The sequence below is a fragment of the Anarhichas minor genome, unplaced genomic scaffold (genome assembly GCF_050575085.1).
Source record: "Anarhichas minor isolate MPS153535 unplaced genomic scaffold, ASM5057508v1 ptg000041l, whole genome shotgun sequence".
Taxonomy (NCBI): domain Eukaryota; kingdom Metazoa; phylum Chordata; class Actinopteri; order Perciformes; family Anarhichadidae; genus Anarhichas; species Anarhichas minor.
The window spans coordinates 1943648-1960048 of NW_027466487.1; the positions used below are offsets into that span (position 1 = coordinate 1943648).

At 37.8% G+C, this 16401-nt stretch overlaps 1 protein-coding gene across 1 annotated transcript; it reads right to left on the minus strand.

Annotated features, from left to right (window-relative positions):
• Positions 1-406: 406 nt before the first annotated feature.
• On the minus strand, positions 407-15093 carry LOC142969287 (complement C4-like). Its single transcript, XM_076109109.1, has 41 exons — positions 15017-15093; positions 14614-14803; positions 14340-14514; positions 14155-14225; positions 13977-14065; positions 13805-13887; positions 13627-13714; positions 13020-13143; positions 12738-12879; positions 12158-12270; positions 11908-12069; positions 11636-11803; positions 11348-11539; positions 10940-11083; positions 10685-10808; positions 10211-10282; positions 9887-10099; positions 9670-9784; positions 9310-9380; positions 9077-9216; positions 8762-8977; positions 8284-8335; positions 8087-8176; positions 7793-8002; positions 5934-6009; positions 5605-5797; positions 5422-5508; positions 3906-4068; positions 3328-3521; positions 3015-3173; positions 2866-2925; positions 2702-2792; positions 2449-2620; positions 2246-2336; positions 1933-2007; positions 1756-1858; positions 1564-1653; positions 1348-1452; positions 1168-1251; positions 927-1059; positions 407-841 (listed from the first exon to the last, which is right to left on the minus strand). The coding sequence occupies exons 1-41, from the start codon at positions 15076-15078 to the stop codon at positions 700-702; spliced, it is 5124 nt and encodes a 1707-aa protein (XP_075965224.1). The 5' UTR covers positions 15079-15093; the 3' UTR covers positions 407-699.
• Between the last annotated feature and the right edge of the window lie 1308 nt (positions 15094-16401).

Consider the following 16401-nt stretch of genomic DNA (forward strand, 5'->3'; position numbering starts at 1 on the left):
CTTAAGATAATTGATTTTTGATTGAGAAGCATGTTAAAAATCACACATTTTTAATTGTATTCAATAAATAGCTTACAATCCAGTATGAGCCCTGCAAAGTCAAACGTCTTTGTAACAATTAAAATGCAGTCCCTTCTTGTCCCACAGCTACATGAGATATATATATATATATATATATATATATATATATATATATATATATATATATATATATTTATTAAGTTCAATGTTGTTCGTTGTATTATCACAGTAAGAAGAAGAGGGAGTGAATGAGAGTCGGGGGCACGATGTTCATCCACAACTTCTGGATAACACAAGAATTGCGTTTGGACAATCAACACCAGACTCCCTGTCAAACCTGTTTGTTTTTTCAAATAATTATCTCAACATATAACACATACAAAGGTATTTGCAAACATTAAGCAGTATTTCTTTTTATTTAAACACTGGTAGCAGTATTGGACATAAAGACATGATTGATGGTCACATTGTAAGTGTAGTAAACTTTAAAATGACACTACAGTGGAGTCAGTCATTCACTTACTCTCTAGCAAGCAATGATGTCTCAGTACGTATATATGTTCTTATGCTATGCTTTCAGGATTATAAACGGTTAAAAAGAGCTCTAAACATCCATGCTGACTGTGCATATCATGGGAAACTACTAAAATAAAAGTTAATTCAAATGAATTGTCCGTTTCACTGTCTGCAGCCATCTATCTTGTACTCATCTGTAAACCCATTAAACTGTTTGCAGGCAATTTTATGTGCAGATTTTTTACAGTCTTCTGCCGAAGGCTTTCTTTCAACCCAGGTGTTTGACTCCAACAGATACTGAATCCTAGAAAAAAGGGACAGAGTTAAGAGAATCAGAATCAATCATTGTAAAATTATACTTCTACTTTAATATTATCGACTACACTTACTTTCCATTGGAGTCCGTTGTGGAGCCATCTTTGCCCATGATGAGATACTGTTTTCCCACGTCTAACTGTCCTTTGCAGTGACGCCTCTTAGCAAGCACTCGAATAGAATTCTCCTTCACAAGGATATCTCCATCTGGTAGACAGATTATTACCATTATATTTATGATGGGTCTTCCAAGCATAAACATTTAAAGGTCAATGTTACAGCGTCTTCTAAGCCTTGTGGTTACAGTTTACTTACGTGATCTGAGTACCTCGTTTACATTAATTTTGTACAGCTCAAAGTTACTCTTCATTGAAACATTGAGGACTTCAACCATGTATGCTGAAATAAAACAAAGTGTCACAATATGAAAGTATGAATTTTCAAGGTCATGGCAATAGTAGATACTTTACACCATGTCATTTGTGCAGTACTGACCGTAATCTACTGTAGGGAAGAAGCAAGCATGTTCTAGACGGACATTCTTTGTGATTCTCCGACCACTTTCTGATTGGAATGTATTTTGCATTTTATGACAGGGTCCTAAAGAAAAGAAAAACATTATGCAATTTTAATTATTTATACAAACCTGAAGGGTAACGCTACATGTATTCATGGGTGTTTATCAATATTGGTCTTAGTGGAATGGCCTACTTTCTGCACATTGGCACACATCCTCTGAGCACAGTTTGGACACCATCTTGCTTCTTTGGGGGGCGGAGTAGAACACAGTACACCTTCTGTCTGAAAGGAGGCACAACTAGTTCATAAACTCCTGGCGAATTAAACAAAGATGTCCCCTCTATCCTGACAAAAAATGCTAAAGATATCAAATAAAAAGCTTACTTGGTTCATAATAATCATAGAACACAGCTGGAGCAGGCTGTAGAAGGCCCATTGGTACTTTCTGTATAGCATCAAAGCTAATACATTCCTCTGATTCAAAGAGCTAGAGTGAGAAAAGAAATATTTTAGTACTGAACATTTAAAGTCTGTGTGTATGTAAATAGATTTCAGCCTTACCTCATTGAAGTAGAGGAGCACTCTTCCATAGGAGACCTCATAATGGGAAATGTATATCTCAGGTGTCTCTCTTAGCTACAAAGAGACAAGATTTTAAGATTTTTAATTTTTCTTTTTATGATGTCTACTCTTAAATCATACACTTTCATGTTTGTAGGTTAAGAATGAAGGCTCACTAAGCTTAGAGTAAATACTGTAAACAGAAAGATGACTAACTATCAACACGTATCTTGTAATCGAGGAATGGAGATGGCACAAAATCGGGAAATGAGAAAGACCCATGGATGAAGAGGAGGTAGAGGTAGTTACTAACCCTGTCCAGGTCCTCAGTTACAACCTCAAACCCACTCAGAAGTGTGATGTCAGCAATAGCCATTCCTGTGAGATTGACGTTCAGGCTATGACTACACACAGGAAAACAATAAAAAGACACAGATTCATGAATTTTTCACGCAAAGCTCATGTCTCATGAGTACTTATGAAGAGTGAATGTGACGTGAGTCCCGTTCAACTAACCTGACACAGATTGTATAGGTCACAGCCTCGTCTGAATTTAAGTTGTTATCAAGGTCTCTCCTGTTTCGGGTTCGAGCATCAAACCACTCAATTGCTGATCGTGGCACACGCACCTCCGGTTCCTCGTTGTTATCGAAGTCATCGTAGTATTCATAGTTTTCTGTGACCTTAGCTAGGGAGACAGAGGTTAATGTAACTGTGTAGCTTTTATTAGAAATCTCATGTGGTTGTGACTTCAGTGTCAAAAGCTCACCGGTGTACTTGACTTTCCCCTCCACTGTGACACTGATAGACACTACGTCACAATCGTCATTGGGGTCCAGCAGATGGTAAGCCTTTACAATCTGCCAAAGAGATTGGTGATTTGTTGTAAATGATGGATCCCTTTCAGCATATACACACTTTAATCAAACTTACTTTAAGCTTGGTTTGGCCTGTTCCTGTCAATTGCACCATAATGTTGTTCCCTGAAAATCTCTGGAACAAAAGACACAAGAAACGTAATCTAAGAAAGATGTTAGATATTTGTGTGTATTTAGTGCAATGTTGATGATGCTCTTTGATACCTTAAGGTCTGTTTCCACCTTTTCCTTCGTATTTTCAAATGCAAGTCTTACAATGTCTTGCTTTCCTTGGACTCTGAACTCTGCTATTAGATTCACTTCAGGCCTGACGGACCTCTTCAGCTCATACTCCGCGAGGGCTTCCAATGCCATGATGGTATCCTTGGCATGGTAATAAAACATTAATAACACATCTGCACTCTGACAGTTAGTCTGTACTAAACTGTATGATATGGGACCACAGGAATACAGGATCTATGTCCAAAGAAAGAGATTCCTAGGGTTCAAACAATTCCCGATGTAGCATCCCAATCACCTGTGATGATTTGTAGCCTCCAAAATAGTTTTCTTGGGTGGTTAACCAGCAGGCTGTTTTGTCTGCCCACTTGGTATGCCCAAGTTCCACTGCCACTAGGAGGGCATAGGCTGTAGTCTCTACTGTGATGGCATCTGCATGTGCTTGATTCTGTGGGTTTGCATTTGCTGTCCACAGATAACAGCCATTTGTCCCTGATAATTAGAAATAGACAATAAGTAAAAAATACAAATATTTCAAACAATAGCAATTTGTGATACACATTTTGGTTGTCTCTTAGGGTTGGGCGATATGTAAATATGAGAAAATATAAATTGATCAACTGACAATCGCTCTGCTACATACTGTTAACAACATAAAATCACTTGAATATTTCTGGGTTTATTAGGCATTGTTACAATTATAAGCTTTACGGCAACATTTCATTTTTATATGATTTTCGCTTCAATGTAAATAAATACTTTGCTTTGTCAGGCAGTTAATTTACTGGATTTACTAAACATCTCAATTGATTACACTCAATAGGCAACAAGGAATTATATATTGTATCCACGCCTATTTGCTTTGATTGGACATGCCTTTGGTAGCCAGTGTAAGAAGTTTTGTCCAGGCAGCTGAATGATCTGTTCCCTTTGGCAGGCAAACTGCGAGGCAGTAGACTGTAATGGCAACAGCATAGGGATGCTGAATCTCTTCAAGGTGCGACTGGAGATAGGTTGTTGATCTGGCAAGGCTTGCTTCCTGAAAGTAGCATGAGGGCAGTCATTGTTATTTTGCATCCGATCTTCTTTGCAAATTAGGCATTGAGTACAGTCTATCAAATTAGATTAATTATAACAAAGTGCAACAGTTGGCAGCCACACTAGCAGATCTATGAGGCTGCAATGCACAACATGCTCACAGTGCATTTTTAGCATCTTATTTTAGCTTGTTAGCATGTTAGCATTTGCTGATTTGCACATACATTAGATCCACACACTTAATGTGTAGAGTTCCCGCACATGCAACTCAAACAGCGCACGCATATTACTTTTGCGAGCGCTTTGACAACACTGCACAGAATATCTCATGCTCGCACAACAAAAATTGAGGAAAACAATATGCTTTGAGCACGAGGAGCATCCCCTGGCCTGTCCCCCCCTGCTCTTCCTCATGCAAAACTTTCACCTGCTCGCTCGCAAGTGGTTTTTCTATTTGACAGTAAGTGGACGGACCCAGTCACCATTCTACCACTAGATTTTATTGGTTCCAATCCTCGTCTTTGGATTGGCCGGACATCACTCCCCACAGAAAAGCTAGGTGGCGATATAAAGGTGGTTTGCGATCCTCCACTAAACACTACTCCACTACATCTCAGAGGTAAATTTTCTACTTTCTACTTCACTACATTTCTCTGACAGCTTCAGTTAACTTTTCAGACTGTACAGGCCGATGAAATTCAAAGCATGTTTTTTCCTTGCAGGCTGCAATTTAGTTTGGGCGAGCAGAGATATTCTGCACGGAATGATGTGAAAGCGCTCGCAAAAGCGTGCATGGCTGTTTGAATTGCGTGCGCTGGACCTCTACACATGCGCGTGCGTGGATCTAATTTGTGCTTACGAATATTGACATTGATTTGTCCTCATATATTTGGTCAAAGTATTGAATGGCATTTTATTATAGATTTTGAGCTGATTATGGAGCTAGACAAAAAGTCACGGGATCACCAGAATTATTACAGTTCATCCTGAGGGGGGTACATAAATGTCTATTCCTAATTCTATGGCAAAATCCACACAAATATTTTCATGATAATTTCATTCACAACCGCTAAAGGAAAAGCCAGGTATCCAAAATTGTTAGGATGCATATACGACCCATTAATGTCTGTAGATTTGTGCTAGAGGAAAAGTCAAGGGATCACCAAAGTCATAAGGCTGCATCCTCTGGGCAAAAATAATGTCTTTACAAAATTGCATGATAACCTATTGGATATAGATATTTATATAATTCAGTCTGGACCAATGTGGTGGACTGCCATCCCAAAAGACAAAAAAACCTGCAAGCGTGGCTAAAAACAGTCACCAAGGGCAATACGTCATTTTATTATCTCACCGCATTATTTCTCAATTCGATTTGCAGGAATTGAAGCGACCGGTGCAGTGCAAGACTTATGAACGCCGTCATGGCTACAACGTCTTTCTGCGTTGAACAAACAGAGACAATACTGCATTCAAATCACAGCTATTAAGTGTGTTGACACATCTAATATTGTTATATGCATGTGCTAGAGGTTACCATAACTCCTCTGTGTAGCACTGGATGTGGGTCACCGAATGATCCATCAGTGTTCTGTATTGAGAGCAAGTAACTGACTGAGTGCCTGATCTCTTCTTCTGGTACAAACCTAGCCTTCCTGCCCTGCTCTCCAAAAGACGCTGTCTGACGCTGCGCCACCAGCGATAGCACTTTCACTACAAGGGCAGTCACCCTGAGAGAGAATGTAAAGCCCAGGAGAAAGGGGATGGAAAATAAATTATTTATTATTTGAGATAATTGGAAATGAAATTTACGATGTTAGACATAGAAAGAAAAAATCATTACAGCGGCATAAAACATATACTCACCAATTACTAGATGGCACTGAACTCCATGCTCCATAAGAACCGTCGGGTTTCTTGAATGTTAAAATCCTTATATAACCTGACAAAACAAAAACAAAAAATCCATAACGTTGTTTATTAGTGACCTGTAGAGGATGAAACGTTCATAACATCCCACAATACTAAGAGACCGAAGTGTCACTTTTGATTCCCAGTTGAATGTATATAATAAGTAACTTGTTCTTTGCAATCTCTCAATGTTATTTCCAGAAACAATGCATACGTCTCCACCCGCTAGAACAAATTTTCCATTCCTCTGTCTTTTTCAGTTGGGCATTCTGTTGCTAGAAGCAACCACCACTGGTAACCACTGACATCCACTGACATTGTGGCATCCACCATATTGTCATGTTGATAGGCCTCTTATTGCAGCATTATCTGTGGTGTAGATATTATTTTTCTTTACATTTATTCGTTTGGGATTTAGTAGAATTTAGTTTGGGATTTAGTAGAATTTAGTTTTTCTGTTACTAATGTAGGGACAATGGTTGGTTGTTTTAGTCTTTTTTTTACTCTTACTTTTGGTTTTCTGAAAAAAAAACATAATTATAATTATTTAAAAACTCTGCTGCAGGACTCCCCAGCATTCCCATAATAGCCCAGCATTGGCTTTATAACACTTGCATTCTATCAAGTTTAGGATTTAATTCAACCTATTTCTAATTACTTTTAAGGCTTTACACAACTATATCCACCATGAGGTACATACTCTATACACTGTAGGTCACTGATATCTGCGGCCCGACCCGAATACCACAAATATTATTATAACCATGCTCTGTTCAAATAATGGGCCTTTTGCACAAAGCGTGGCAACACGCCACTAAACTCTGAAACACATTATTTCCAAGGGCCATGACAGCTTTGCGCTGCGTCAAGAAAAGTCTCGGCAGACGCTGAACTTTGGGTGTAGCAGGCTACTCTTTTAAATGTAGCCTAATTTTGGAGGTACAATTTCTTTTTGAGGACTTAAAGCATTAAATATGGAAGCTTCATATTTATATAGAGCCACTCTGTTGTGTTGTGATTGGTAAATCTTTTAACTCTGAGAGACCCACATAGACCCTTTTTTTAGGGGGGGACAAGGGATCTTTAGGGGGAGATTGCAAGTCAACAGTATGCCACATATAAGTGGTGTACATCATCTGAAAGCTGGGAACCTGAAGATTGATTTGGGATGCAGTTCAGCAGTGTGCGTCATGTTGCTCTAGCCATAAATCATAAATTGATTAATTAATTATGTTAATTAATGAGTCAATGGGTTAATGGTTATTTATTACACGGATTTGGTGCTAGAAATAAATTTAACTCGAGAATCAATATAAATGTTAAAAAATACCTACAAAATAGAACATAAAGACACCTAGACTTTGAGGAACACCATAGATGCTGTGATTTGGAATCAAAAACCTTTGACAATTCAAGATTTCTGAAAGAATTGACTTTTTCGGCGATTGGATGGTGGGCGCTTCTGTTCTGGAAACTGCTGAGAAACCCTCTTATTGTCAATATACCAAATGTGTTGTCCTTATGGTGGTGCTAGTGAAAAGGTCAAGGGTTAGCCAAAACATAAGAATACAATTCAATTATAATTCTTCCTCTGGATATCCACGGCCAATTTCATGGCAACGTGGCCAGTTCCTGTCAAGACACCTTGTTGTGGACCAGAGTTTGACAGAAACTGACAGGCCTACTTAACATAAACATTAACTCATAATGAGGTACTTAGAAATTATGACAGAATTAAAGTTTGGCTCAAAATGTTTCTTCTTCACTCTAAATAAGACATTACACAAGACATTACACAATTGATCACTTCCTACCTGTCTCGATTTTGTCAAGGGCATCATCTCTGGCACCAGCAGGCATGTCGATCCATTGGTCACTCAGGTCAAGGTAGCGGACAGCTGACAATGTAGGGGCCATTTTAAATGCCATTGTCTGTTGTAAACATCCTGTAGGCAATACGATCAGTTGAGCAACCTTCTGAGGAGAAAGAAGGTTCCTCGCAAGTGAACTGCCAAATCCATCCCCTGTCAGACAAGAACATTGAAAGAGTAAGACACTGTCATTTACAAAGGTCTGTGAATCGTATGTATGTGTCTAACAGCACATACCTTCTGCTGAAATGAAAATATTGGAGCTGGAGTCGGGGACCGTGTTATCTGGCAACATTCCACTAATATTGAAAGTTTTTGTGCTCCTCCCTATTAATATAGAGATAAGTAAATTGATTAAAGTAAATGGGAAATATGAACAATATGAAATAACATCTACCAAGCAAGTTTCACTAAGAAATATTGAAAGAACTCACCATCAAATTTATATACTCGGGTTTCTTCTTCTCTCTTTTCTAGTCCTTCTGTCTACAACAAAGTAGAGAGCTGATTACTGTGTGTCCCTGGCCTTACACTTGAAGATATGCACATGGTAAACACATGTTGATTTGAGTTAAAATTACTAATAAACAAATAAGGTCATTAGTTAATATTTTAATACATACTCATAATCAATTAAGGCATAAATCCTTTAGCACACAAGCACAGAAATCAAAATGAATAACTATTAATAACACTTTTATCAATTTTTAAAAACGGACTAACCGTTAGTGTAAGTGTGAGTTATGACAAAATGCTGATATGGGACATATGGAGGGTTAACAAAGGCAAGTGATTTTTACATTAGATCCACTATGACTTCCAATATGTCATATATATGTCCATATTTTGTCAGGTAGGCAGCTATCATAAAATTGTTTTGCATGGAAGTACAATATTATCTTTGTCACTCACCAACACACTCAAAGTCTTTTCAATTGCATCTATTCCCCTCTCGTTCTCTATGTCATAGAGACGTATTTTGATGGGTATTGAGCCGGTTACCATGGGGACAGCAGAGAAGGAGACAAGCTGGGAAGACTGTGGCTCCACAGTGATGTTAACAAAAGATGTAGTGGTGGCTGAGCCGGGGGAGCAAAGGCCTTCGGTTTGCTCCATATGAACTGCCACCTATAAAAAACATAAAGATTTGAATTTCTATTCGTACAATAGGTGGTTGCTGTTTTTAGTGCCACTTAATAATGTGAGTCAATTAGGGGATTTTTTTACCTGTAGTCTGTCTTCGCCATAGTTGTAGATAACCGGCGAAATGGATAGTTGCTCATATTTCTTCACTGAGTAAGGCAGTTGCAGAGAAACAAATGCGTCCTTAAATGCTCTGAGCTCAGACGGCTTAACTACACAGAAACCTGAAAGAAACATAGTGTAAGTGAATTACAGGTATTAATAAGAAACCTCTCAAAATATCCAAAAGCAATTGTGGAGTGTTCAGCAGTTATTACCAGTGGCTGGAGATAAAGTGATGACCTGAATCTCCCATGTGGTGATGGAATCGGGTAGAGTCAAACGATGCCTAAGGGGTTTCAATTAAGATACAATGAATTAACTGACTGTAAGATGCATCTGACAAATGTTTTTGTCTACTTGTAGTTTGTACTGTAGACTTAAGGTAATGCATTTACCTAGATTCACTTACACTGAACTTTATAAATGATGAATATAACAATATTAGAAGCAACAAACAGTAACAAATGCAAAGAATAAAAACAAAACTATGTAGTAGCAACGGTTTTAACAGCTGTAACTAGCCACTGATTTCCACTGGAAAAGTAAATATAACATAAAAACTGTCCACCTTTTACCTTTTTTTCCCATCTACATCAAATTCTTTGAATTCAAAGCTTGGGGGAAAAAATCGTCGAATGTACTGAGCAGCAGTGTCCATGAAGAACTGTTCAATGTCAGCTACGTCCGCAGCTAAAAATGAGAAAATGAGACGTTTGTAATTTCACTCTGTGATAATTGTAATCTTAGCAGGTGTGTAAAGTATTTAATGTTCACAGGACAAGTTCATCTCACTCCTGCCAAGTCCTTTCTGGGCGTCCTCTTGTATCTTTTTTTGTCTCAGACGCTCTCCTTCAAGGCAGCATTTTAAAAAGGCGCCAGCACAAGCAGGATCTTTAACCACCAGAGAGACTCGCGTCACTCTTTCCTGACATGTTCGTCTCATAGGGATGAGAGAAAACCCGCGAGCACAACATTCTTGCATCTGTTCATCTGAAAAGTTTGATTCTGAAGGTGACATAAAATGAAAAGGAAATATCCTATTTTTATAGCATATTCTTTGCAGAATAATCTTACATTAGCTCAGACCAGAGTCATAATGCCAGAATGTTGTCTTACTTATGGTCATCATTTCCTGTTGAATGTCCACTGCACGCCTTTGCCGAGCAGCTTGTGAATCACAGCCAAAGCCTGGAAAAGTAGCATAACAGCATTAATATTCAGCATGGGATAATAAGTAAGTGGATAGTCACTACATTATAATCACTGCCTCAATATTCTCTCCTACCACCTGTAGTAGTATTTACTTTTGGTTTCATTTATTTTTGGATAAAACTGAAATCATCTGCATATAAAAAAACATGTCCTTTGCAATACTCACACTGCAAAAGCCTACGTTCCATTATCTAAAGCTTGGGATATATTAAAGAATGTGAGTGTGTTCATTTAATGTACTGTAAACCTGAGACCATCTTTATTGCATTTTGACAAGTATAATATACTGTATAACACAAGTTAAACTAGATGCATAATGGATTTGACCTGTTAACATTTTCAAGGATTTAAGGAAGAATAATAGTGTTTCTCTCATACTGTTTTTCCACATTGACTGGGACTGAGACACATAAGACAGGCCAGCATCTGTTAGTACAGATGCAGTATCAGATCCTCCGCTGTATGAGCAACCAAGGTCATATGACTGCATGGAGGAAAACACCTGAAAAGTAGGAAGAAGATCTTGAATTTACTGTCATAATATATGGGTTGAATTAAATAACCTCAGTGTCTTGTAAGAGAGAGAGAGAGAGAGAGAGAGAGAGAGAGAGAGAGTATGTGTGAAAGTGTTACCTGTTTGGCTGTGAGTTTATTGTCGGCATTGAGAGCGTAGATGGCCTTATCTACAGCCAGCAAAGCCACTCTGGCTCTTTGACCATATAAATCCAATTCTATCTCAGACCTTTTTCCAGGTTGGAACGGGCCTTTCAGCTCGACCTAAATATACACACGTAACCACATAGGCTGAGTTCAGTAATTGAAACTAAACTAGACAGGAACATATTTATTGTTGACAAAGAATGACAATGATAAAGATAAAACACCAACCAAAGCAGTGTTTGTTACTTTACAACATTATTTTGCCGACCATCCCAACCCCCTCCCCGCGCCATGAAGTGTAGCAGGCTGCATACAGACTTAACTTATTCAAACACAGTAAATAGAAGTCAGTCTGCACTCGTATCTGTTCTGTTTACTCACCTTGACCTTTAGCTCACATTCATCCCTGACATCTACCCACACCGAGTCCGCAATGATGGCACCAAGCGCATTGTAGTAGTAGCCAATCAGACGGAAGGATGGCACCATATCAGATGTTATTTCCAGGTTGTGTTTGACTGAAGTACCAAATCTAAGAGAGCCCGTTTTTATTAGGATCCCGTGACTTAAGACCTACAACATAATCAATTTAGAATTGTTAGGATTTAAGAAACTGTTGCTTCTCTTCATCAAAATAGACCATGTTGTATTCCCTCAGTTATGTCTCACCATGTAGTATATGAACCCAAGTGTTGGGCCATTGACGGTGTTGTAATCTACTGTTAGTACCTCGCCCACAGAGTACATCTTGTTGGTAAAACTCAGGTAAAGGTAGCTGTTACTCGGAGATGAAGCAGGCTGAATTTCTTTCTCTTGCTGCTGGCCATCTACCGACACCTAATGAAGTCAGGGTGTTAGAGAACAGTTAAACTGAAGTAAAGGAAAATCCGGTTCTTTATCAATTTGATAATACATCTTGTTAGTTGTTCAGGGATACTAACTTTAACAGTAATCTGAGCCGCAGTGGGAATATTAAAGACAGGATACACTGCCCCCTCCTGGTCGGTGGTGCCTTGCCAAGACTCCTCTGAAGATCTTGGTAGTACATCAATCTTTACTGGCACACCAGCTGCTGGGGAGCCATCTGGGAGACGCACGACCACCTATAATGACAACAAACAATATATTTTACACACAAAATCATCACAGTCATGTACATAGCTGTGTACACCTTGTTATTTGCTTGCATACCACCACATCTAGCGGATATCCAGGAAGGACATATGAGCGAGTTCGAGAGAGATCCATGGTGTATTTGTGGGAGATGATAGGAAGGTAAACTTCTGCCTCTTGCATTTCACCACCTGGGTCATAAAATGCAGATGAAATGAAAAATCACAATACTATTCCCAGTATCCTCCTCTTCTTATTCATCTTATACCCTCTCAAATACTAGATGGTACATCTCAAGGTGTTTGTCCTTCAATTTTGTGATGAATTATCACTATCATTATTGTTATTAATATTATTACAATTTGCATCATTATCATTATTATTAGTAGTAGTAGTACTAGCAATAATAGAATTGTTATTGTAATTATTTTCATTATTGAAATGAAATACTGAGTTTTTCAGTGACAATACTTTCTAAGACTTGCATAACAAGAAACAGAAACAGTTGCCCGGTCATTTAACATGAGTAAACATCATGCAGGACACATGCTGCTGTATTCTAAACACAAAGTATTTTAAACATAAAACATATTCTCTCTTTACGACACATGGTTGCTATTTTAAACACGGGTTTATAGTGTGACAGAGTATCCTTTACTTTGTATGTTGGTGACAAACACTCTCAAGTAGAGTTGTGCTCCGCTCTGCTGTAACTCGGAGAGGGTTTTGTTTTGCTGTTTTTGGAGGTGCACATTTAAGTCTGCTCTCTGGAGAGAAGCTGCTGCAGCTCCATCCTTGACCTGCAAGAAATGGCATACATTGTTGATGGTCAAGTACTGTAACAGATGCAAAATGTTACCAGATTGATCTTAGATCTTGAAATTAAATTTTATATAGATATCTAATGTAATGTAATGTAATGTAATATCTGTTTCCTCACCGAACCAGTTAACTCCAGTCCCCTGATAAAGACAGGCTTCATTTTCTGGCTACGGGTTCTATCTCTTTCCATCACTCCAACTTGGCAGTGGTAAGCCCCTTTAACTTTCTCGCCATGTGAATACCTAGAGAGAAAGTTAAGGCAAAAAGAGTGTCTGAAAATGTAACTAACATTTATGGTAAAGTTTTAAACAAGAAGCCTAAAGATTATAACATCATCCTGTTTTGTAAAATATATGGAAAAGCATTAAGCTTTCCTTGCTTTTTGTGGGTTGCGATGGCCTATTTATGCAACATTTTATCTTTGGTTATTGATGCAGATAAAAAGCTTTGTATGGTTATGATGTGTTTTCTGTTACGCATGTAATGGTTTTACTCTGGTTTCTGGCAAGGTTATGGTTTTTATAAAATTGGACGGATTTTAAGTTGTGTTTGGCTGAAAACTGTTGCTCTGACCTGGCAACACTAGCAAGGCGGAAGGCAATGACATGTTTTTCAAATAACATTGTTTTTGAGTTCTCTAGGCATATCAAGATGCCAAAATGTATTAATACTTTTTTCACATGAAAACTTAAAGTGAGTTTAATGGGAAATGAATCAACACTTACCTTGCTAAGATGGAAAAGTCAAACTGTTCTGCCTTCAACAAAATATAGCTCTGCTCCATTGCAATGTTCACCTCAAAACTCGGTAAAACTGTGTAAAAATGAAAATGTATTTGAAAGGGGTATTATCTGTTAATTTAAAACAAGAAGGGAATGTTTAAATTAAATTAAACTAGCTTACCAAATTTTTGGACTTTGAATTCTCGGGAAGCAGCATTTGCTTCATCATCTTCATAGTGTGCTGTAATCTTCCATGTGCCCAATCTTTGTCAACAAAACATACTGTTATTATAGTGTATCAAAGTATTTGTTGTTATGTAAGAAGCAGTTTTTGTAAATCTGTGTTAACATACTTTGATACATCAGGTATGGTGAATGTGCCTTGGAGTATTCCTCCCTTGGCAGTATGTATGGTCCTCATTACTCTATTTCCGACAGCATTCTGCAATTGAATGATAAAAGCATGAATCATGATATGAAACCATGTAAATCATTCATGTTGACCTGCCAAAGTCCTCTTCAATTACTCACGTATACTGCTATGTGGAACACCTCCTGAGTAGGCCTCAACGTGTGGTCAAGAGTAAACATCCTGTACCTCACTAGAAGAGAAATAATCAACATAAAATGGCTTTAAAAACAATGAATTAATTCTTTAGTGGGGCATTCTTTCACATTGTTTTACCTTTCTTCAGATTTGTTGACTTTTCTTTTACCTTTCTGTGTTGGGTTGTAGATTGGCTGATCAGTCTGAATGAAGATATAGCCCCTGTGTTTTGATATCAAAACTTTTGTTTCCGTCCTGAAACCAAAGGAGGGGCTCTCTGCCACCAGCATAAGGTAGCGTCGTTTAAAATGTTGAGGCACTCTTGACATTAGCTCTCTGTCTATCTGTAAAGATGCACATTAGAAGTTTGGGTCAATGACATCTTAGTCCCCTCTAAAATGATAAAATGAATACTTTTGGATGAGTGGGGAAGTTTCTCATACCATGAGCTCAACTATTTTGATCTCCCCTTCCATAGTAAACTGAGTGATTGCCTTCCCAGACACAACAGTACCGCTACTCTCGTGCTCCAGGTAGAGAGTGACAGGAGTATTAAGATGAGAGTTTCCCATCTGGACAAACACTTTCTCATTTACACCCACATGAAACACACGGGGGGCTGAGATGAAGAATCTGCACAAAAAGGGGAAACATAGCACTCACTGTACCCTTCATTGCTATATTTTGCATTCATGGACTTCTATGCCTAGAAATATCTGCAATGCTGCATATTTTGTTTCATCTGTTACATTATAACGAAATGATAATAATTTACCATCATGCTAAAAACACTTGTTAACTATTGTGTAATAATATATCAAATGTTGTAGCTATTTCTATATTTACCTGCTTGCTGAACACTCCACAGTCAAGAACAGGAACAGTATGGAAAAGATGTAGCGCTCCATCGTGCAGCTTCTATTTCGTTGCCTGCTCTGACAATAAACGTTTGGTTAACTGGGGTTTTGTTATTCATCCACCCCTGTATTTCTCAATCGTTGGTTCTCTCAATGCCCTCCCTGATTTTTTTTTTTTTTTTAAGATAACTTGGAAAGAAGCAGCATTCCTCAGACTGATGTTTCATGTATCACATGCTAACTGGTAAAACATAAACTGGGAAAATCATACTGTCAGCCATAACATGTAAACTGATGTGTACAGATGTGTGACATACTTTTTGGTTCAAGTGTGTGCAAATGTATACTACATGCATGAAAGTATGAGATCTAAACAGATGTATTTAAAATATGAGGTTAACAATACAGATCAGATCATATTGACTGACAGATGCTTTTCAGACTACAACATGTTTGATTTGATAAAAGTCTGTTTTAAATCATTGCTTGGCTTGCAGCAGGGAAAGTGTTTCTGTTTCACAATGTGTACCCGTTCCCTCATTGGTTAGTGCAGTCAGCCAGATTTCCCCCAAATCATGTGATTTACAAGAAATCAAGTTTCCTCTTTGGGTTTGGGACTGTTTACTGGTTCAGGAATGATTTACAAAGTAGAGCTCAAGTATCTCTGTAAACTCCCTAATTACAACAATTTCTTCAGTTTAGTGCATCTGACTTTTAGTATATCGTATCAGTACTTACAAGAGCCTCCTATTCAACACATACATGTCCTGTGTTTGTAACTTTATAATTGACACGTTTGTATTAATCAATGAATTGATGAATGTGTTCTGATCGTGTAAAATCAAACAGTTTTAACGACACAGACTATTACCAGGTTGTGATCTCAGCAATGAACAAATATATGCAGAGACAAGGTCAGACACTTTATTTTCCTCCATATGAACCACTTAATGTGTAATTAACAGTTACAAAAACAATACCTAATCTTTTTTTTCAAGTGTAGCAGGATACATTATGCAATTCAAGATTAAACACAGTGATTGGACAGAGAATAACTTTTCTTTTTCAGATTTACATTCAACATTAATCAAACTTGCAAGTAAATGCATCAGATTTGTATGTCTTTATTGATAATTCACATCAAACATATCTTCATCCATTAATAATCAAATTCTCCCCACATAGCCAGATAAATTGTTCTATTTTATATTCATCTGTCCAGAAAACAAGTTAAATAACTCATCCACATGTTTAGTTTAGTTGTTTCATCAAGATATTATAATATTCACACACCTAAAACAAATAAAACAATTTCAGTTTATTTTCAGAACTTTACAGAAAATTGAAGAAATGGCAGTCCACTAGAGGGAACTC

What these genes read in the sequence shown, in the direction of transcription:
- LOC142969287 (XM_076109109.1), bottom strand. Translation starts at nt 15,078, where the DNA reads ATGGAGCGCTACATCTTTTCCATACTGTTCCTGTTCTTGACTGTGGAG. An exon ending in GATGTAGATGGGAAAAAAAG is followed by an intron (nt 9,381 to 9,669) that starts GTAAAAGGTGGA and finishes GAAACCCCTTAG; the next exon opens with GCATCGTTTGACTCTACCCG. An exon ending in ATGGCGAAGACAGACTACAG is followed by an intron (nt 8,978 to 9,076) that starts GTAAAAAAATCC and finishes TGTTTTTTATAG; the next exon opens with GTGGCAGTTCATATGGAGCA.